Here is a 25,185-nt window from a genome sequence, read left to right on the forward strand (position 1 = left end):
ATTTGATCTGTACGTATGGTTTTCACTTTTTCAGTTGTGTAGGCAAAGCAAAGGCACCCAGCACGCACTTTTCAAATAAAATTTAAAACAACAACAACAACAAAAGAATGTGGTAAATATCAGTTTTCAACTATTCCTTACATGAAAGTGATTCAACTGTACAATGGCTGCCTATTGCAACCATAGATTCTATTATATGTATGCCAGTTGATGAAGAGCACAGATTTGTCGCCTGGAGCCGAAAAAAACAGATCGGGTAAATATGAACACCAGAACAGAAATAGAGCAGGCAATAGGTAGTGAGTTTCATACAGGATCGATCGAGGTCACTATGACTATTTATAGTTCGAATAAAGGCGCGTGTCTGCAGAAAATCCAAGTGTCACCGACCCTTTTAGCCGGGTTGCCGAATGTGTCGGTCCAGCTGATGATCACGTGATCAGAGAAAGGTGAAGCGGACAAGCAGACAACAACTACAAGTGATGGTGAATCTTGCAGTTGGTTGCCCAAGCATGGGACAAACAAAGCTGTATTATGTCCGAAAATACTCTCTCTATAGATTTAAATGGTTTTGATGAAGCATGAAGGTGGACAGAGGGAGCAGCCAGGAAAGGTAGCGAAGCGCTTGGAAAATTAAGAAGACTTTCGAGCTTCGCGATTTGGTGAAAACTGACAACTACAACAACGTCATCATCACCATAAACTTTCGCTCATGATTTAGCAGAATTTATTTTTGTCTCCAGCTTGCTGTTTGATTGATAGAAACGACTATGTTTTCGTCTGTGAACAAAACAGCCCTTGTGACACGACTCGCCAAGGATAAATATTTAGCTTGTCGTCCTAAGACACAGACCAGGTGTGTGAGCAAGGATTATGGGGGTCCGGGTTTGAAGCCCGCCGATCAAGGGGACAGCGCAGAGTACAGGGAGCGAGCACGCTCTGTAGCCTCCTACTACAACCAAAGTGCTATAGATTACGCTGCCTCGAAGGTAAAAGCAATGGAGGTTATCTTACTAAGCTGTAATTTATTATTAGTTACAAATTTCAATCCTTAACATTAATATCATTCGTATGTAGAAATGATTTCATTTCAGACTGCAGAGTCAGTCAATCAGAACACCCAGTAGCAGACAGCGAGGTAAAACGTTAATCAGTGGTCTAGTAAGAAAGAAAAATTGTCGTTGCACTGTATGCACTGAGAATTCCAAAGCTAGTGCACAGGAAAGCTTTTAGTGCAGAAAAAGTGAGAAATGAATATTGAAGATTGAAGTGATAGCTGTAATAGTGCTGGACATGACCACAGTCGCTTGAAACCAGTTTGTAAACATTAAAAATGCCATATACCAGCCACCTACATATATATAAGAAGTAAAGGTATGAAACGACTTTTGGCTGGCACCACCCAATGTCTCAAAATTCAAGAAATACTGGTAAAGCCTTCAACCTCCAGCCTTTACACTCCTCTCCCTACTTGCGGCTATTATCTTCTCGAATCCACTGTAAGCATTTCCAAATCAGTGAAGGCTTTATTGTTTTAATTTTGGAGACATTGGCTTGTGACAGCAGAAAGTCGTTTCATACCTTTTACTTCTTATATATATGTAGGAGGCTGGTACATGGTGTATGTAGGGAATTTACACTGGTTTTGAGTGCATGTGGACATGACCCAAAACAACCAGTTAATACAGAATGGTATCTTAGTATTATATGACATGTATGTCAATACTATACGCGTTAAGGAATCAAATTACAGAACAAGTGACTGAATTGTTAGCATGCATGGCCTTCCACAGCACAATCACTCAGGAGTTGGGAGCCTCTCACCAATGCTGTCATATTGTGATACAGCTCATTCTGGCTCACCCTTCTGTCATATTTAGGAAAGTCTAGCCACCAGTAACCTGCAGATGGCCATAGGTTTCCCTCGGCTGTGCTCAATTTCCTCACACCATAATGCTGGCTGGCGTTTTATCAGTGAAAATTCTTCAATTCGGTATAAAACATCAATTTAATAAATGAATGAATAAATCGTTAACTTTTGGTCTTCAACCCTGATAGTAACAACAGATACACATCACTTTTTATGTTGAATATATATTATGATTTTTATCAATTAAAATTATGTAAATGGCAATTAAAAAAGTGTGATTACAAGCATGCAAACCTAGCCAAACATCGGTAAACAAGAAACCTGTCATTTTGTACATGCTCATGGGAGATTTGCCTGTAGCTGACCTGTGTCTCCAGTTCCCTGCAGCCTCACGCCTTATGAATGTTATTGATGTCCTTTATTTATTTATTTATCAGTTTATCCATTTGTTTATTTATCTTTTTATTTTTATTTAATGCCTTACTTAAGAATTTTTCACTTAGATATATATATATATATATATATATATATATATATATATATATATATATGATAACAGTGAGTATTATGGGTAGAGGCTCGCAGAAAAGAAATGCTAAATCACTGAATGTGCAAACTCCTTGTCAGTGGTAAGTTTTGAACCTGCACCTCAGAAAATTGCGTGAACATGAACATGTAGGTGCACTTGTTGAGGGGCTTTGTGTTTTCCGGCCTACATTCTATAAACAGGATTGTTGAATATCTTCTGCGTGTGATCACTGGTAAGTCAGACATGTATGTGACTGTATGCTTCGTATATGTTAACTATCTGAATATGATAAGTTGTCCTACTTGGCTTTCAGCCCTCGGTGCGGCTCTCCCCCACAACCATTCTCTATTCAGGGAAAAGTCCTGATGGATCTCATCTACTGGTAAGTAACAATTACTATCGTTACTTCCTCTTCAAAAGACGACTGGGTGATTATTGGGACACTGAAATCGAAAAGTGATAATTGACTTACACAACGGTTGATTATTTTGCACGAATCACTCCTTTTACGAAGGCATCGTTTCAGTGTTTGAAGTTGGAGGGTTTTTTTTTTATTCTAAAATATACCATAATAAATATATGTACATGTGTACAGGTTCATAAAACTATTTATTTTATTATTTTAATAGCCGAAGAAGTTCCAGGAAGCCATGTGATAAATAGTCCATTTGTAATTTGATTTCAAATTGCAGCAAATTTTACCTGTATACATTTATTCTTGAGGGCTCTGAGGTTCCATTCTTAATGATTTTGTTAAAAAGGCTTGGTTTTTTTCCCCATACAAAATGGATGCTAACAGCCACCATATGTGCAGGTTAAGCCCTAAATTTAGTGCTTCTACGTGACAGTTTGCCTTGTCAAATTATGAAATTTTACATTTCATGTAAGACGTGTGGGTTTCCATTTCAGCGTAGTGCCCAGTACCTGCACAAAGAGCTACCAGTTAGAATAGCCCACAGGATCGCTGGCTTTCGTGGACTGCCTTTCATCGTGGGTTGTAATCCCACCATCTTAGAAGTGGTGAGTTATTTTGTTTGTTGAAAATTAGAAAGTGAACATCTTAATTCATCAGCTGTTAATTTGGAAGTATCCGTTTCACATGAAATGAAAGTTAAGTAAATAGCCCAGTATTTTGCGTAAGTTTGCCATGGAGTTATCCTCCAAAAAAATTAAATCAAACTCTTCTTGAAAGTTGAGTTGCTCAGCCAAGGCAGACACTTCTTATTTAGCCCCCCAAAATGAAGAAACAAAATCATGTAGAAAGTGTAGTATTTCATTAAACAAATAAACACACACCAAAAATTAACAGATCATGCATTTGTATCATATACCAGTTTGCTAGAACTAAAATTCACCGCACTTCCATGGCCAAGTTGTAAATTAGATCACACAATATGTATCCACATGTGTACTTTCATCGCATATACAAATTACCACAGAAAACAACATTGCATGTACAAATTACCACAGAAAATAACATTGGATGTACAAATTACCACAGAAAATAACATTGGATGTACAAATTACCACAGAAAACAACATTGCATGTACAAATTACCACAGAAAATAACATTGGATGTACAAATTACCAAAGAAAACAACATTGCATGTACAAATTACCAAAGAAAACAACATTGCATGTACAAATTACCACAGAAAACAACATTGCATGTACAAATTACCACAGAAAACAACATTGCATGTACAAATTACCACAGAAAATAACATGGGATGTACAAATTACCACAGAAAACAACATTGCATGTACAAATTACCACAGAAAATAACATTGTATGTACAAATTACCACAGAAAACAACATTGCATGGGTACATCATGTTGAGTGAGTGAGTGCTTGGGGTTTAATGTCAAAAGTTTTCATTCCTATAACAACAAAGGAATCCTTAGACTGCATGTATTGTGCCTCCTTGTTGCAGGACGGATTTCCATCGCTCTTTAATCTAGTGCTGCTTCACTGAGACGACTTACCGAAGGCAAGTAACCCGCCCCGCCCAAGCCTTTATACTGATACGGGTCTACCAGTCATTGCACTATCCCCTTCATGCTGAACCCCAAGCGAGGGAGTTACAACTTCCTCTTTTAAAGTCTTAGGTGTGACTCGACCCAGGATTGATCCTGGCTGTGCCAGACCTGAAGCAAACTACATCATGTTGAAGATGATTCATGCACTACATGCTTTGAAAAGGTCATGGCTAGGACACTTCAGTGGGATGATTGCTTGAGTGATCACACCATGGACAAATATGCATTGTAAACTTAAGACATTAAGGCTTTATACATGTGCATCGAAATACTTTTTTAGACATCTGAAGTTTTGACGTTGTTGAACAGGATGTATTGGTTGGGTGCAGCGATATTTTTTCTGTCACTGATTGCTGTATGTACTCAGGCTGAACGTGTACATGTGTGTGTGGGTGTTGTGTTGCATCATCAGTTACGTCAGTGCTGTAGACCTACACATCGCACATAAGTGCATGTTTATATGTTGATGAAAATATCTGTACATGCAACCAGGAGTCATATCCATGAAGCCAAATATCTCTGTCCTAGTTTGTCTCTTTTTTTTTTTTTGGAGTGGCATGTTCAACTACATGTACATGTAATTATTAATTGTCTAGATATAAAAGTTACTATGCCGACCCTCTTCTTCTTTCTACGTCTAGAAGTCATTGACCGCCTCACCCAGGTGTCAGAGTGTTTGGTCAGAGACTCGTTTTAAAGATCTCACAATAAAACTGATGATCAGGTTTCCTCTCCAGCCAGTGTGGGAAGGTTTGCCAGTAACCTGAGGATTGTCGTGGGTTTCCCCAGGCTGTTTCCTCCCACCATGATACTGGCCACCACCCACCTGTAGGGTAAATCACCTAAAGTTTCGCATGTGAGTTACTGTCGTTTACTTTCTCATGATCTCAGTTTTCATGAAAATGACAAAAGAGAGTGATTAGCCCCCCGCCCGTTTCATTACACTGCATTACACTTAGCAGCTCTGGCTGCTGATCTTCGCCACTAGGGGTCAAGTCACTGACAGTGAGGTGTGCAGGCCTCCTGACTAGTAGGCCTACATGAAGACATACATCTCTAAATATACCCATGAAAGAAATTGAAGAAAGTATTAAGACAGGCAATATCTCTTACTAACCTTTAAATTCCAAGCACTGAAAGCATGACCACGCCAAACAAGAAATGTGCATGCAGAATGTACACTGCAGACGAACGGATTGTTCAGGTTATGCCTACTGTATGTGGAAGTCCTCTCACACCCTTATCTGACAAACGGTTGTCTGCTAAGAGCCCTCAGTATGCAACGAATACGTCTACAGATTTATTTTAGCTAGAAATGAATTTCACTGAGAAATATCTGTCATCAGCTCCCCGTGCCCATGTAAGTATGTCAGTCTACACACATATTTTGTTTGCTTACAATCTGAACTCACCTCCTATTGCAAAAGAGTTCCTTTTCCTGCATTTTTACATCGGGTTATCACATTAGGAGTTCGCACAACACTGTCACTGTTTTTATAAACAAAATGTTTTATGATTTCCTGTATACAGTTTTGCCGGCCAGATGTGATTTTTGTGTCGCCAGCGACAGATAAGATTTAAGTTTTCCTTTCGCCAGCAAAATCACGTGATTGATGGGTAGACACATGGAAACTTTGAGTCCTGTGATTATAAGTGGCTTGTATCTACATACAGATTAAACCGATCTGTATGACTAAAATTTCATCTGAGGGGACTCGGTTAAATATTAAGTAAATTAAGTATTTATGTTAACCAAATATGGGCGGAAATTGACAGTTTTTTTTATTTTTTAAATTACGCCAGAATGAACAACAAATGTTTAGCTGCAGTGGTGCAGACGCACGTGTTTCTGCTGGTAGGCTTAGTTAGCAAGTATGGATTCGCGGTGTGTTAAATTCTGCTACAGCTTGTTTAGTTTTAAGGGCGTTGAAGTGTAAAAACGGATATATGACAAGACACTCGACATGTGTAAAGATACTGGGTAATCACGCTTAATCTCCACAGAGATTTCTACCAAATTTCCGTTTATCACAAAATAAGGATATTAAAACAATTAACCTGGTGTGAAGTGCATGTACTAAAATTATTATGATTAAAACTCAGGAAAACACGAACTGTTAGTGGTAGGAGCATAAACTGACTGCGCAGTGAAGTGTGAGCTCATTACATTACATGAACTGTCTCTTGAACTGTCTCTTGAACTGTCAGTATAATCCCCTGACCACCCCTGATGCGCTCCCGTGCCAGTAACAACCACGATCAACACAATTAATCCTGGGATACACTTTCCGAGTCTCAGGGTGAATCTTCAGGTCATTTACCACAAGTGAAATATTCTTGAGTATGGAGTAAAACATCAACCAGATAAATAAAATAAATAAAAATGATGACCTCAGATTGAGTCCAGGTGATCACAAAGATGGCTTGGTATCATGTTAAATATTCATGATTTCAAACTCATTTTCAAATGACTCTTTGTTGTAGTCTGTCCACTTCCGTGTTGTTTTGCAACAGTATAAATGAGATCTAATGCACACCTATAAAGCCGGAGGTGGGAAGGTCTGTGAGCAACCTGCGGGTGGTTATTGGTTTCCTCAGAGCTCTGCTTGGTTTCCTCCCACCATAATGCTGGCCGCCGTTGCATAAGTGAAATATTTTTGAGCACGGCATAAAACACCAATCAAATACATAAATACTCTATCCATTCCCAATATACATGTAATTCGAATGGAGTTCTGTTCATAGTCTGGATGGATTTTTCAGGTAGGGTGTGAACATCGATTTTACAGGCATGGTGTGAACACAGATTTTACTATATGTTAGCCTCATTTGTTGTACCTAACCTAGCTCAACAACTACAGATATTGAAATGTCTCCAGCGTCTTACGTCTATATCTAGCTTGTGTGTCGCCCCAAAGCTGCAACAAAATAGCTCTGAGATCATCTCCAAACTGGAACGCAGTAGTCTCTGATGTCATCTTTAGTAAACCTTCCAATGAAAGGCTTCTAATTTCATTTTCAAAATTTTGATACCACAAAAGTTTGGTAATATGTAAAAGTGCACTTTCAGAAGCACACGAATGCCTTGAAATGGCACTTTTAATGCCAACACTCAAGTTATTTTGACTTATCTTAAGTCAGAATCAAGTAAAATGTGTTACTTGTGAAGTGATAACTTTTATGTGAAATACAACACATACAAATGGTTACATTTACCTAAATGTTGTACTAATTGGCCAGCTGCGGCCTCCGTGGCTCAGTTGGTTAGCATGCTAGCATAGCGTAATGACCCAGGAGCTTCTCACCAGTGCAGTCGCTGTGAGTCCAAGTCCAGCTCATGCTGGCTTTCTCTCCGGCTTTACTTGGGAAGGTCTGGCAGCGGCCTGCGATTGGACGTGCGTTCCCCCTGATTTCCTCTCACCGTTGGCTGTTGTTGTATAATTAAAATATTCGTAAGTATGGTGTAAAACACCAATCAAATAAGTAAAAAAAAAATATTGTCCAGCTCTTGATCATGTTTAAAAAAAGTATAAACATTGCTAATTAAATAAGATTCAGACTTGATAAAGTACGTACACATGTAAATGTAGCACTACTTGGCCTCATTAATATATAGTATTCCCGACAGTTACGCTTGAAGACCATTACCAGCATCATTCTACATCTACATTGGGATGTGGAAAAAAATAAATAATTCTTAAATAATTCTTTCCTGAGAATAGCCTGACCATTTGAGAAAAATGTGCCAGTCAGCAGGGAATTCTATTTTATTATTCTCCCTGCCACTGTTAAGCAAAAAGATAGGAATTGTAAAGAAATAAAGGTGGATGGGGGGAAAATCTGTATCAGAATTTTTGGAATAGGGCCATTTCTTTGGTGCTTAGGTTGGGTTATGCTAAGTAAACATGTCTCGAATGATACCTTGGGCATATGCTTTTGTGTGGCTTTTACAAGATTGAGGTCACCTCCAGTCATTTTCAGCAGTCCACACAAAAGTGCCTGCTTCCTGGACAAATTGTATAGCAAAGGGACAACATACTTTTGTCCTACATTAGAATAAATCCATAATTTGGACAGTGATTTAATATTTTTACCATGTCTTCTCTTTATCGTAACCTGTGGCATGTTCATGTGCAAACAACTGAGATCCTAAGTTCTAAATCATTGTAGATGTACATCAGAAAATTTTGATTCTAAATTCTTAATGATGACATGTCCATGAGAAAATTCTGATTCTAAGTTCAAAATGATGACATGTCCATCAGGAAATAGTGATTATAAGGTCAAAATGGTGACATGTCCATAAGGAAATAGTGATTATAAGGTCAAAATGATGACATATCCATCAGGAAATAGTGATTATAAGGTCAAAATGATGACATGTCCATCAGGAAATAGTGATTATAAGGTCAAAATGATGACATGTCCATCAGGAAATAGTGATTATAAGGTCAAAATGATGACATGTACATCAGAAAATAGTGATTATAAGGTCAAAATGATGACATGTCCATCAGGAAATAGTGATTATAAGGTCAAAATGATGACATGTCCATCAGGAAATAGTGATTATAAGGTCAAAATGATGACATGTACATCAGAAAATAGTGATTATAAGGTCAAAATGATGACATGTCCATCAGGAAATTGTGATTCTAAGTTCTGAATTATGTCACTGTGCCCCATATGACATTAAGGATATTAATACTGACTGTAGACTGTGTACCCTGTACACGACTGACAATACTGACTGTAGACTGTGTACTCTGTACACGACTGACAATACTGACTGTAGACTGTGTACTCTGTACACGACTGACAATACTGACTATGCTGTGTCATGGAGGCCATAGATAATTTTGCACTATGAAGCAGTGGATATACATGGACTGTAAAATTGATCACCATGCAGATTGATGTTAATTGCTTACCATGCAAACTGTAGATTACTGATCGCCTTGCTGACCTTGGGTAATTAATCCTCATGCAGACTATGGATAATTGATCATCGAGCAGACTATAGATAATAGTGTGGTTAATTGATCACCATGTAAACTGGATAATTGATCACCATGCTGACTGGATAATTGATCACCATGAAGCCTATGGATAATTGATCACCATGAAACCTATGGATAATTGATCACCATGCTGACTATGGATAATTGATCACCATGCTGACTATGGATAATTGATCACCATGCAGACTATGGATAATTGATCACCATGCAGACTTAATAATTGATCACCGTGCAGACTGTGGATAATTGATCACCATGCAGACTGTGGATAATTGATCACCATGAAGCCTGTGGATAATTGATCACCATGTAGACTATGCATAATTGGTCACCATGCAGACTATGCATAATTCATCATCATGCTGACTGAATAATTGTGCACTATATGGACAGTTGATAGTTGTGCACTATGTATAGTATGTGGATAGTTGTCTGTGTGCCAATAGTAGGTTTTAGGGCTATTGATCATTATGTTGGTGAAACTAGGGCACATCATAAAAGGAATATGCTGACCAATGCATTTACTTGTATTCTCCTTGTAAACTTAAAAACATTTGTGGTCTGAGATGGTTGTTTGTGGTCTGAGGTGGTTGGTTGTGGTCTGAGATGGTTTTATCAAATTAGACACGTGTATGCTGCTTATAAACTGTAAAGGGGTGTTCCAGTAAAGTCGATTATCGCAAGATCAATTTCACAACGATGTCAAATTTCCAGAGGAATATGTTAAGAAAAAATATATATCCCAGGAGCTTCTCACCAGTGCAGCCACTATGAGCTCAAGTCCAGCTCATACTGGCTCCATCTCTGGCTGTACGTGGGAAAGCCTGTCAGCAACTTGCGGACGGTCGTGTGTTTCCCACCGGCTTTGCTCGGTTTCCTCCCACAGTAATGCTGGGCGCTGTCGTATAAGTGAAATATTTATGAGTACAGCGTAAGACACCAGTGTAATAAATAAATACAGTGAATTTAGCTCAGTCATGATTTCATTGCTACTGTTCAGAAAAGTCTTTCGTTATCAGACAAACATAGCTAGAGATTGCAGACTGTTTTGCTCTACATCTTGGGTAACCTTGCTGTGATGTCCCAGTTAGTCCATACAAACCCAGCATTCCAGGAAAGCCAGCTCAAGCAGCCTAGCAGCTGTTGTAGTGAAGCACATACCTGTACAGGGAGAAATGTAGGTTAGGCACAGGTTGTTACAGCTGCTGGGCGTCAGAGCCATGTAAGTGGCCTGAAGGTACGCCTGCACCCTCACATGTAAACATTCTTGCAGACATGGGTAGGGTACTGTATTGTGCTGCAGCGTAACTCTCATTGGTCGCAGTCTAATTTTTAGTTGAAATTTAAAGCAGTAGGGTATGTCATCTGTGTTTGATTGCAAATTAGAATCTACTGTGTTTGATCTAAATTTTCAATTTAATTGATAAGTTAGTCATTTTAGTCATAATTCTAAGAATTATATAGTCATTTTTAAAGGTGCTGTAAAGAAGATCTCTAAAAATCGAAGTAGGTATCACTAAATAGACCACTTAAAACTATGCATAAATATACTTTCATTTATTTTACTACATTTTTGTGGAGAGAGTTAAGGGATTTCAAACATTTGAATTCTATGGTGGGCATTATAGACCATACTATCAGAGTTTAGGGACTCTTTTGGACGTCACAGGAAGTTCTGCCAACTCTAATCATGACATTGAACATTGGAATAACTCTTTTTAGCCATGAGTAAAGTATTACTGAAATAACGCTCCCAATAATTCCTTTCTTGTGGTGAACATCAGGGAAAAAGGGTGATGTGATGTCAGAGTTCTTAGATATCGTCAATATGGCTCATAAATCCCTCCATAGTATTCAAATATTTGAATGCCTTTAACATTCTTCAAAAAATCTGAAAAAAAAAAAATCAGTTGTCTGTATGATGAACCGTAGGTCATATTTTAGCTTTCTTTTACTTTAAATGTAAAGATGATTTACCCAGATGTATTACCTAGGGGTTTATTTGGAAGGTAGAATGATATCCTACTTGGAAAATGTGACTCTCAGCACCAATATTTTATGATCCTTATTTGCCTCTAGAAATGCATTTTTTAAGACAAATTTTTAGGAAAACTGCATGTAAATACCATAGCCAGGGCAAAAGGCAGGGACATTTTGATGTAGTCTAACGGGGCCACAGCATACCTTTAAAAAGCTCAAATTGCCTGGTCAGTTTAAGTCAAAGGTTTGAAAAAAATAATTATATGCCTGTACTGTACAAAAATTACAAGATATTAAGTCAATTCAGACATTAGGTTAAGGTTTCTTATTGTCTAAAAATATTTTTGCCCAAATTAACCTACTCCAAGACTTCCCAATTAAGGTAAAATGCTGTATATGGCTCTGGTTGTTGTATTTAACCTCATTATGTCTAGACCCCTGAGAATAATTGTATTCAGGGGGTTTCTTTATGTTCAGCTGTATTACCTCATACATGTACATGTGACAGGCATAAATCAATGGATGGATTGGAGTAGTTAGGTGTGCATGTATTCCTAGAGCTGTATTAGAACAGGGATAACACAACACAGTAACATATCTCATACCCCAAAGCAGCAGTTCTTGCTCTCTCAAACCTACCCACAAGGTATTAAACTTGTGCTGTAGCCTAAATCTCGATTAAACATATATAATTCAAATTAGCTTTGATTCACCTAGCCAAAAAAAAGATAAATAAATAAAAATATATATATGCTTAGAGAAATGGTGCATTCAGTTTAATGTATTGTACAAAGTGAGCAATGCATCATTGCCTATGTGTACATTATTAATGATGAAGGCCAATCTAAATAGCAGATTTCATCACTTCATTGTTTTAGCTTCCCTGGTAAATGAACATGTGATAGTCATGAGCACTTAAAAGATCACTGTTTCAGATTTCAAATGCTTGAAGCATGCATGGTGTATATAATTACATGTACATGTATGGTTATGTTTGGTTTTGAACATGTCTGACAGCTAGTGTGTGCATGTATGACATGTACACATGTATATAAATATGTCACATTGTTTATTCTATCATATCCTAGACAGCCTGAGTGTGTAGTGAGGCCAATGAATTTGAGGCATTCTGTGACACTCTTACACCTAACACACCTAAGTCCTGAAGCAAACTCCAAGAGTTCTAATAACACATGCGTAACATAATCAAGAGTCCAGCGTATCACAATCCTGCTCTTTTTCAAAGAGTGTGATAATCACACACATGTTCAAAAACAAAGATGAACTGGCCTGTGTAGAATTTCTGTAATAGTACATCGGCCTGTGGGTGAAGGGACCAACCCACCACAGAATGTTGCATTCAGTGCTCTACCATTCGCTCTCTCACCCTGATCTCACTCTCATTGTCCTGGAGCCTTGGTGACAAAGAGCAGTGGGGTTGGAGTCTTGTATGACCATATGTATGACTGTTTCTACAGTCTGACGTTGATCGTTGAAGACTACTTGTCTTCCTCCAACATGGTGTGCACTATGCAGTGCGTATCTATATGTCACGTGCAAAAGTTGTCAATAGTTTGCCAAAGGTCTGTGGTTTATGCTGTGTGCTCCTGTACACCCCCCCCCCCCCCCATGAAACTGATTGCCGTCATGTGGGAGAAAAATTCTTGAGCATAGCGGAAACGTCATTTCATCAAAGAAATAAATCGATCAATGAACTTACCAAATTATTAGAGGTGAACCACAAGCTTGCTGTAGTGACATGCCGGGGGTGGGCGCGATGAAGGGGATGGGGGTAGGGGGGGGGGGGGCTGCCTTGGGGATTTCTTTATTCAATTATGAGCTTAATTTGTATACCATGCACTGCATTATTTTCATTGCCACAAAAATGTTCAAAGCACATAACACGTAAATGTGAAATACAGATATTACATGTATTTGTTGGTTTGGCCTAACCATGTGTGACCTGGTGAACTGTGCTGTAATACACAGGTTTACGTGTAGGGCTGACATTTATAGAGGGCTTTGTTTAGAAGTACATGACGTATGTGTAGGCTTAAGCGCAGTGAATAATAGCTAAGACTATGTACATGTAGGTCAGCCATGAATATTCATATCTCTTACTTCACCATCCTCATTGTTTATAGGTCAGAAGCTATATGTATGACAGTTGGCCTCATTCTCTGATGCAACCAGCATTTTCTACGTGGGCAATAATAATGGGTTATAATCAATAAAAGCTGTGACTTCCAAGCTTTTAATAAACGAGGTCTGACATTCAAATTTCATATCCCCCACGTTTAAAATTGACCGCTAATTGTAATATAACATAACAAGCAAAATCTAACAGTGCGGCATTTTAAAACACCAATCAAGTATATGAATCAATCAATAACAGAAAGAACAAAACCATGTGTAAGGTAAGGTGTGTGGCCTCGTGCATGATTGTACATTATACATGTACATGATTGTACAGTATACATGTGCATGATTGTACAGTATACATGTACATGATTGTACAGTATACATGTGCATGATTGTACAGTATACATGTGCATGATTGTACAGTATACATGTACATGATTGTACAGTATACATGTGCATGATTGTACAGTATACATGTGCATGATTGTACAGTATACATGTACATGATTGTACAGTATACATGTGCATGATTGTACAGTATACATGTGCATGATTGTACAGTATACATGTGCATGATTGTACAGCATTAATGAAGAGGAAAAACTGATATTTTATTTATTTGATTTATTTGATGGGCATTTTACACCGTACTCATGAATATTTCACTTATACCCCAGCAGCCAACATTATGGTAGGATGAAACCGTGCAATGACCGGGACAAACCCATAACCATCCATAGGTTGCTGGCAGACCTTCCCACGTACGGTCACTGAGGAAACCAGCATGAGCTGGACTTGATCTGACAGTGACTGCATTGGTGAGAGGCTCTGTCAAACTGACGTGTTTTGGATTAGTTATTAAAATTGTATTATGTTTTTTTCATTTCATTTGCAGCATGAGATGTACATTCGTGCCTTCCATATACTCTCAGAGTTCCCTCCAGTGAGTATATACATTGTACATGTATTTTTATAATAAACTGTTACATGTTTATAACCCAGTATACCTCAATTTACTTTCACCTTTTACTTTAAGAAAAGCAGAGTGATGTCCCCTGGTAATAAATGTACTGAGATCTGTGGAAACTCATTGAATCATCCACCATATAAGACTTTGGTATAGGTTCAATCCCCGTGGCTAGCATCCTGAAATTTGAACATTAAAAATTGGAAATTGTGCTGTATATTTACCTTGTTTGGCAGTCCAATTAAGGGTTCAGACCCAGTACTTCAAGGCCAGTGGTGTAAGTAATCTTTCATTGTTGAGGGTGCCATATTTAATGTCCTTGGCATAATGTTACAGTGAGGCAGCATTAGCTAGTAATATATGTGTGATGGCATTGCAAGCACCCTGTTATAAGGACAAAAGTCATCCCAGAAAACCATACATTTTCTGTGTTCCTAGGCAGTGACTGTGACATACTGCTGTTTGAGACTTCCAGTTGTTTTGCACCCAGGCTTTTCATTAATAAAATTATTGGCCCATGTTAAAAGGTAGGATAAACTAACTGACACAATGGCCAACAAGTTATATGTAGCCAATAGTCACCACCTACGTGGGAAGGTCTGACAGCAACCTGCAGATGGTTGTGGGTTTCTCCAGGGTTCTGCCCAGTTTCCTCCCACCATAATGCTGGCTGCCATGATATAACTGAAATATTCTTGAGTACCCTGTAAAACACCAATCAAATAAATAAATAAATAAATAAATAAATAAACAAATAAATCAAATAGTCACACCTAATATAGGCCTCAAAGGGAGACTGCATAACGAGCTACATAGACAGTCCAAATGACAACACAATGCATCATTTTCCTCTGCGACGTTGCAGTGCGTGTGTACTTCATATGTGTTGTAGGAGCACACATAAAACGATAGCTGTGACGTAATAAAGGAAAGAACAAATGAGTTCACAGCTTTGAACTGTCTTGATACAGATGGGAAGGAGTTTTGCGAGTTTCCCAGCCTGCTGTTTTAATAGCAGTTAAATATCTGGGGATGAGTCATGTTGCAAGTTCAGTATGAATATATAAATGACTGATGAAAGTTCTGTCGTGATATTCTTTCCTTTTACACTGCTATTTTGATTTATATATGCATGCATGTTCATGCGCAAGTATTTGAGTGTATTACAGCTTTCAATGACTCTGTTATCACTAATCTTCAGGTTCTTGACCGTAAGATTGAGGAGGAGTTCACACTGACCATCAAGTCCCTCCTAGAGGATCACAATGATGTTGTCACTATGCTGGCTGATGGCTTCAAGGAGTGTCGCAAACATATCAAGGTACAATTGACTTAGCCTGATGTCTGAGGCAGGTAAAGACTGTACGTCTGTACATGTATATGACTTGTGTGAAATGTTCCTTCGGTAACTTGCCTAAAGTTGTTTTTTTATACGCCTCGCCATTAGGCGGAGCGTATTGTGTTAAAGCGATTTTGTCCGTCTGTCTGTACTGGTGTGTGGGCTACAATTCCACCACTTTTCTGTGTAGAGTTTTAATTTTTAAAACACAAACATACACACAGATGACAAAGTGTCACGATTTTCGCATTTGTCCATTTCAGTAGTTGTCATGGTTGCCATATTGTCATTTCCCTATATATACTATACAGATATGATTTCTTGCCCTGGCTATAACGCCAACATTTTCCTGCATAGAGTTTTAATATATAGTGGATACATACATACACAGATGATGATGTGTTGCTACTCTCATTTGTCCATTATCCCGGTTGTCATGGTAACCAGATAGCCATTTTCCCTTTATATACTATATAGATAGATATGATTTCGTGTCTGAGCTCTCACTTCAACATTTTTCTTCATAGAGTTTTAATTTTTGGTGGATACATACATACACAGGTGACGATGTGTCACGACTCACATTTGTCCATTTCCGCTGTTGTTATGGTTACCAGATCACCTTTTGCCTTATATATACTATGTACAGAGCTTCGATTTTCATGTCCGGTAGTCTTTTGGTAGTCTGCTGCTGGTAATCTTTTATAAATTTCAAACTAATGCATTTGTTCGGGCGTACATTGTATTCACCTGAACTCTTGTTAAAATCCTTTTAAATATGAAACCATGATTTACCATTGTGGTCCTCAGACAACTTTCATTGGAGGAATATGCTGAATTCTAACACAGCTGTCTAATCAGGGACCGCACAGCTTGGCAAGTTCTAAGCCATGTTAATATGTGTTGTCACTGGGAGTTCAAGTCCAGCTCATGCTGGCTTCCTCTCCAGCCATATGTGGAAAGGTCTGTCAGCAACCTGTGGATGGTCGTGGGTTTCTCTGGGCTCTGGCCGGTTTTCACCCACCATAATGCTGGCCGCTGTCGTATAAGTGAAATATTCTTGAGTATGGCGTAAAACATAATCAAATAAATAAATAAATAAAATGTGTTGTACAGGTCAGTTAACTACGATGTCTGGAAACTAGAATCTTCTGAGACTATGTGTATTGATAACTTTTTTTTCTTCAGAACAAATGTTAAATAAAACAGCAACTTCCTTAAAATTCGGGTTTCGGACAGTGAGCTGGGCACTTTTTTTTTTTTCGGCATACATCCCAGGGCATTTTTTTGCAAAAACCCAAGAAAACCTTTATTCCTTGAATACACTCCATGTTTGTTAATGGCCTATTTTAGGATGAACAGATGGTGAAGGTGTTCCTGGACAAAACCCTTACTTCACGAATGGGCATCAGAATGCTAGTGGAACATCATCTCGCTCTTCATGATGAGAAGGTACGTGGAGTCTGGTGTATCAAATCCGATTTCTACCAGATGGAACAACGACTTACATATATGTCAGCATCTATTAAATAGAACATCACTTACACTGAAATGCATTTTTTGATACGCTGATCAGTACTGAAGACTTGTATTGTAGTGTGGCATTGTCTGATTGTGTGATTGTGCGTAAACTTTGTGACATTGCCACTGTATCTACAAAAATGCTTGTTGAACACATTTGTTCACGATTTGTCTCCACCACCAGAGCAGAGGCCTGTTCAGATATAACGATTCACATGGTTTTAAAGTTCACAGAACTTAATGATACATTTACATATACATGTCTTCATCTCACATCAAGAGTACTCAGCTCTTTGTTGGACACATTGGTCTATTCCAGTGTATATTTCAATGTACTTCAGCTGCTTTCATATGTATTTGCTGACAAGGTTATCTCCCTTTGTTTGTTTGTGAAATCAGTGGTCACACCACTGAAGTGCTTCTCCTATACGTCAGTATTTACTCTGAACAGATGGGTCTGAATGGATGTCAGTAACGCTGATATTGGGTGAGGTGTCATATATTTCCATATCCTATCACTGAGTAACCATGAGGTGACATATACTTCCATATCCTATCCCTGAGTAACCATGAGACACCATATACTTCCATATCCTATCACTGAGTAACCATAAGGTGACATATACTTCCATATCCTATCACTGAGTAACCATGAGATGCCATATATCTCCATATCCTATCACTGAGTAACCATGAGATGCCATATATTTCCATATCCTATCACTGAGTAACCATGAGGTGACATATACTTCCATATCCTATCACTGAGTAACCATGAGATGCCATATATCTCCATATCCTATCACTGAGTAACCATGAGATGCCATATATTTCCATATCCTATCACTGAGTAACCATGAGGTGACATATACTTCCATATCCTATCACTGAGTACCCATGAGACGCCATATATTTCCATACCCTATCACTGAGTAACCATGAAACTAATAGTATTCATTTTTCATGTCAACCATTGTATTTGAGGAAATGATTGACTTATTAGTTGTAAGTAGGACACTTCTGGGTTCTTTATGCATTTACATTTTTGACCCACGGATTAGGGACAAATTATTATTGTCCCAAGAACTACTTTTCGTTTCTTTTCTTCATGCACAGGCCAACCATGTTGGGATCATTAATGTCAGCTTTTCTCCACGTAAGCTGATACAGAAGAAAGCAGAGTTTGTAAGGTAAGTGTTTGTAGCTGGTGTTTTGTAAACATTCAACATTTCTCTTGCTGGCCGAGAGGCATGATGGATTCTACACAGAGAGCAATAAGCCTTGTTCAAAGAGGTTGTGAGAAAAAAAAACGCTCTGGCTGCCTCAGCTGCAGCTTAATGTCAGTGGGTTCCTGATGGGATGCTGTAGTTCTCTCTTTTCTTCTTGAGAGAATATAGAATACGTATATTTCAACTTTATAGACATAAATTCACTTTTCTCTTTTTTTATCTCATTGCTTTTGAAAAGGAGGCATGTCCATCCCTCCGTCCATCTGTTTGTCCGTCCATCCGTTTGTCTGTCCATCCTTATGTCACACTGTTTTGTTTCTGTCTAATGACTAATTTTAATCAAATCTTTTGTGTAGGTTTTTTTTTTATGTAATCTAAACTCAGCTTGGAATACCACCTGGATCCCCGCACATGTGTTGCATATTTAATGATTTTCTTGCTACTGCTTGGTTGTTGGTTTTTATACTTTGAGTACTTCAAATATTGTCCGATGATGACAAAATATAGTGTTTTTGTATACTGAATCATTTTGCAGCCTCTCAGATTGCAGTGCAGTGTATGTTTGAAAACCACCTTGTTCGATCTGTACGTCTTGAATAAATAGTGTGGGATATGTATGCAACCTTTTATTTTGTTTTCAGAAATGTGTGTCTGGCTAAGTTTGGTCATTCTCCAAATGTCCGGCTGAACGGTCACCTGACAGCTACGTTCCCTTACATTCAGCCTCCTCTTGACTACATCCTCACAGAACTCCTGAAAAACTCCTTCAGGTACCCTAATTGTAGGATTAGAACCACTGAAAGACATTTTGTACAATCACAGAAGTAAACAAAATATATGTATATGAAAGAGGCTAATACAATTTTGGTTGCAGTCATGTCTCAGGAGCTACTTACACCCCATTTCCAAAGCCTTTGCTGTGTGAAAAAAATAATGATTATTACTAACTTATTTATTAAAAGTGATTAAGTATTACGATAATCGGGATTGCTCTTATGATCAATTCGGACGTTATTAGTAGGCATAGTTTCCTGGCATGTTTTGGATGATCTTATGATAATGAAGTGTTTCAGATTTATCTGATTGGTGTTTTACACCATACTCAAGAATATTTCACTTATACAACAGCGGCCGGCATTATGGTGGGTGGAGTGTTTCTGTCCCTTCCTCTTCTGACTGTAGTTACATACAGTAGAGCACATTATGTCACCCATGATTGGCATACAGGCTCAAATGACGCTTTCAAACAAGTTTGAAATCATTCAGGAAACTTTGCCTGACATAACATCGTACATATATCTGGTTGATTGAGCACCGGATCAGGTGAAATTTTTCACATTCTGGAAAATCACACAAAAGTATTGACGATTTTGTTTTCAGTGGACAGTTCAGGTACACCATTTAAATGGTCTAATTCCCACTGTAGTGTGAACAAAGATATCAAGCCTAATGGCTTGCTTGTTGAAGTCTAGTTAGACCAATCCAGAAACACTAGACTGACCAAAAAGAGGATTTCGAAGGATTTTGTTTTTTCAGTCATTAATTAGTGTCAGTTTCTTTTTAAAGTCCCAATCTCATTAACCAGAATAAGCAAAAATCACCGCCGACACTGACCCTTTTTCTCTAATAGGGTTTCGTTACCCATTGAAGAATATTTCTAAAGGGATGGCCTTACTTCTGTGACTATATGAAAGACAGAAGATGGCAGGGTTCCACAATGAAGTCAGTACTATTTATCAAGATTTAAGGAGGTCAGATTTAATCTACAAGAAGACAGCGTATTTGAAATCATAGGAAAAATGTTGAATGCAAAATCGAGTGCAGTGACTCAGGAACCTCTCACCAATGCGGTCGCTGTGAATTCAAGTCCATCTCAGCCTGTGTTTTCCTCCCACCACAATACAGGCCTCCCTCATGTAAGTGAAAATATTCTTGAGTGTGTGTGTAAAAACACCATTAAAATAAAGAAATAAATATATAACTTAATGACTTTATGTGTTTGTTTCAGAGCTGTTGTGGAATTCCATCGTGGTCACCTGTCCAGTCCTGGCTGATGTTGTCGTCACCATGGCGAATAATGATGTGGATTTCATTATCAGGTAATCAGCAGCATGCTAGGTTTAAAGTGAAAGATAAGCAGAATTGAAATGTGTGTGTGAAAAAGTGTTCATGGTGAAATATATATTGTTAGATGTTTGTTATTTAAAGTGGTTCTACATACTTTCATCTTCACTGTGATATTGTGTTATTTTGTTTTGCGAAACCATCAGGCTTATAGGACTAACACTGAGGTGGGTTTCATGAACCAGATAAGGACACGAGAAATTTTAATTCATCACAAAATTTATGTTTTTATTGTTTTATTAGCTTGCTTATATGTATGTACATGAGCAGAAATCACACTGCCACGTGTAAAAAATTCTTGTTAAACAGCAATCATTCAGTCATTCAATTTATCATTAAGTACGATACAGAGACAACATTGATCTTGATGTCCATGTGGGATTGTTTCAGAATCCAGGATCGCGGAGGGGGCATTGATCACCGGATCCAGCCTAACATTTTTGACTACAACTTCACCACTGTGGACAGCCAGGCCGAGGATGTCATGTCCACAGGAATGTTTGATCAGATCATAGACACGGGCCACACAGGCCCCGCACCTGGCAAGATGCACGGGTGAGTCTGTAAGCAATGTGCATGACAGGCCCCGCACCTGGCAAGATGCACAGGTCACTCAGTAAGCAATGTGTATGACATGCCTCACACCTGACAAGATGCACAGGTGAGTCAGTAAGCAATGTGGAAGACAGGCTCCACACCTGGCAAGATGCATGGGTGAGTCAGTAAGCAGTGTGTATGACAGGCCCCACAACTGACAAGATGCACGGGTGAGTCAGTAAGCAATGTGCATGACAGGCCCCGCACCTGGCAAGGTGCATGGGTGAGTCAGTAAGCAATGTGTATGACAGGCCCAGCACCTGACAAGATGCACGGGTGAGTCAGTAAACAATGTGTATGAAAGGCCCTGCACCTGGCAAGATGCTTGGGTGAGTCAGTAAGCAATGTGTATGACAGGCCCAGCACCTGACAAGATGCACAGGTGAGTCAGTAAGCAATGTGTATGACAGGCCTTGCACCTGGCAAGATGCATGGGTGAGTCAGTAAGCAATGTGTATGACATGCCCCACACCTGGCATGGTGCACAAGTGAGTCATTAAGCAATGTGTATGACAGGCCCCACACCTGGCAAGATGCACGGGTGAGTCACTAAGCAATGTGTATGACAGGCCCAGCACCTGACAAGATGCATGGGTGAGTCAGTAAGCAATGTGTATGACAGGCCTTGCACTTGGCAAGATGCATGGGTGAGTCAATAAGCAATGTGTATGACAGGCCCCGCACCTGGCAAGATGCATGGGTGAGTCAGTAAGCAATGTGTATGACATGCCCCACACCTGGCATGGTGCACAAGTGAGTCATTAAGCAATGTGTATGACAGGCCCCACACCTGGCAAGATGCACGGGTGAGTCACTAAGCAATGTGTATGACAGGCCCAGCACCTGACAAGATGCATGGGTGAGTCAGTAAGCAATGTGTATGACAGGCCTTGCACTTGGCAAGATGCATGGGTGAGTCAGTAAGCAATGTGTATGACAGGCCCCACACCTGGCAAGATGCATGGGTGAGTCAGTAAGCAATGTGTATGACAGGCCCCACACCTGGCAAGATGCACAGGTGACTCAGTAAGCAATGTGTATGACATGCCTCACACCTGACAAGATGCACAGGTGAGTCAGTAAGCAATGTGTAAGACAGACTCAACACCTGGCAAGATGCACGGGTGAGTCAGTAAGCAATGTGTATGACAGGCCCAGCACCTGGCATGGTGCACAGGTGAGTCAGTAAGCAGTGTGTATGACAGGCCCTGCACCTGGCAAGATGCATGTGTGAGTCAGTAAGCAATGTGTATGACATGCCCCACACCTGGCAAGATGCATGGGTGAGTCAGTAAGCAATGTGTATGACAGGCTCCACACCTGGCAAGATGCACAGGTGAGTCAGTAAGCAATGTGTATGACATGCCCCACACCTGGCAAGATGCTCAGGTGAGTCAGTAAGCAATGTGTATGACAGGCTCCACACCTGGCAAGATACACGGGTGAGTCAGTAAGCAATGTGTATGACAGGCCCCACACCTAGCAAGATGCACAGGTGAGTCAGTAAGCAATGTGTATGACAGGCTCCACACCTAGCAAGATGCACAGGTGAGTCAGTAAGCAGTGTGTGTGACAGCAAATAGTACTCGGATGGAACTTGGTATATATTACCCTTTATCGTTTGGGATTACGAGTTTTATACTGCTTTAGCCTCCTAGTTAAGATTCAGTGATAATAAAGTCATCATCACATAAAACATTGTAAAGAGTTTCACGAAGACCAGATTTCCAAAGACCTTGTTAAGCGTGTTGAAAGCTTGTGAAACCTTTTACACTTACTTGATGGTGCTCTGACTTCATTGTTCTCATGAGTTTATCAGAGAATTGCCGAGGGTTGGTGGTTTATCCTGTTGTTTTCTACTCTTGTTTCCTACACTCTCAAAAGGTCACAGCCATTAGGTCATTAGACAACAGTCACATAAATCAATAACTCCCCCAAGAGTCTTCCTTCATGTCCTGTTATCAGCAATCAATAACTCCCCCAATAAAGATTCTTCCTTCATGTCCTGTTATCAGCAATCAATAACTCCCCCAATAAAGATTCTTCCTTCATGTCCTGTTATCAGCAATCAATAACTCCCCCAATAAAGATTCTTCCTTCACGTCCTGTTATCAGCAATCAATAACTCCCCCAATAAAGATTCTTCCTTCACGTCCTGTTATCAGCAATCAATAACTCCCTCAATAAAGATTCTTCCTTCATGTCCTGTTATCAGCAATCAATAACTCCCCCAATAAAGATTCTTCCTTCATGTCCTGTTATCAGCAATCAATAACTCCCCCCAATAAAGATTCTTCCTTCACGTCCTGTTATCAGCATTTTGATTGGCTAAGATGTAGATTGGCTAGGTTTGTCAGGTTTTTTCTGGATCTGTCTGGTTTCCTCCACCTATAAATGTGACTGCCATTGACTGACTGAAGTATTCTTTACTACGGCATGAACACCCATGGAATATAAATAAAATAGGACAAATATATGTTTGGCCATTAAGATTGTGTACTTGGGAGCTTAGATCAGCTTTGGATTAGCCAAGACTTCAGACTTACCAGGATATGTGAATTATAGTACAGGTTAAACTAAGAAATAGCATTTTAATTTTCATATAAATTTCTTTTATTTACAGACTTTAAAGCTCCCAAAAAGCATCATTTTCATTTAGAATTAAAAAAGAATTTCTTTATGCATAGTTATGATTAACACTGAGTATTTTTGCTTCCTTAGATATGGCTTTGGACTACCGGCTTCTCGGGCTTATGCAGAATATTTGGGAGGCAGTCTCTGTGTACAGACCATGCAAGGCATCGGCTCCGACATTTACTTACGATTACGCCACATTGAAGGAAACAATGAGAGTTTTCGTATCTGATGACTGAAATACATTATCCTGAAGACTTACATTTTTGTGTTTATTTAGCCCTCAGTTTAATTGATAAATATGTGAATACATTACAAGACCACAATGCAGTGATGACATTGTATTTTTTTTTTCTTTTTGAACAATGTTTGAGTGTTGACTCTGGTAGCAGTATGCCCTTCCCTGTTGTTTTCATTTGGGTGAGTGGAAATGCGTAAATAGCAAGCTGAGAAAACTTTGCGTAAGTTTTAAGAAAGGGATAGAAAATTACGATTGATGCACCTAGCTCAGAAATGACCTTACATATATTGAGGTTGGGTTCAGTGTAAAAATCAGAAGATTTTAGAGATTTGCTGTGAACACAAATGTGATAACCAGTGTGTTCTGTATGAACACAAATGCAGCGATCACTGTTCACACATTGTAGCATTTTGTTTGAACACAAATATTTGGATCACTTTCATGGCAAGTGCTGTAAACACAATGTACGTGTAGCATGTAGTGTGAACATGATGTAGCAAATGTAATGGTATTTAGTGTGAACACAAATTTATCGACCAGTGTGAACACAGCTTTATCGACCAGTGTGAATACAAATTTATCGACCAGTTTAAACACAAATTTATTGACCAGTGTGATCACAAATTTTTCGACCAGTGTGATCACTGATGCAAGAACGTTGAAACTACTTAATAAGATGTGAGTTTAAAGCTGCCATGATATCAAATTGTAAACCCCACACACAATTTTAAAGCTGCCGTGATATCAAATTGTAAACCCCACATACAACTTTAAAGCAGCCATGATATCAAATTGTAAACCCCACATACAATTTTAAAGCAGCCATGATATCAAATTGTAAACCCCACATACATTTATAACACATTAACGAAATGCATGTAAATTTTCAGGTATTGTGTATAACAGAAAAAAAAGTAATGGGTCAGAGTAGACACAAACCAGTGTCTGT

General features: G+C 39.0%; 1 protein-coding gene across 1 annotated transcript; it reads left to right on the plus strand.

Annotated features, from left to right (window-relative positions):
- The first annotated feature begins 476 nt into the window (after positions 1–476).
- On the plus strand, positions 477–24,997 carry LOC135476188 (branched-chain alpha-ketoacid dehydrogenase kinase-like). The gene is given in 12 exon segments (XM_064756123.1): positions 477–989; positions 2,713–2,781; positions 3,309–3,419; positions 14,480–14,527; positions 15,753–15,872; positions 17,244–17,342; positions 18,528–18,601; positions 19,282–19,410; positions 20,649–20,687; positions 20,689–20,739; positions 21,155–21,319; positions 24,083–24,997. Coding segments are annotated over 12 exon segments (1,269 nt in total). The 5' UTR covers positions 477–770; the 3' UTR covers positions 24,228–24,997.
- Positions 24,998–25,185: the final 188 nt, after the last annotated feature.

Source organism: Liolophura sinensis, chromosome 10 (assembly GCF_032854445.1).
Source record: "Liolophura sinensis isolate JHLJ2023 chromosome 10, CUHK_Ljap_v2, whole genome shotgun sequence".
Taxonomy (NCBI): Eukaryota; Metazoa; Mollusca; class Polyplacophora; order Chitonida; family Chitonidae; genus Liolophura; species Liolophura sinensis.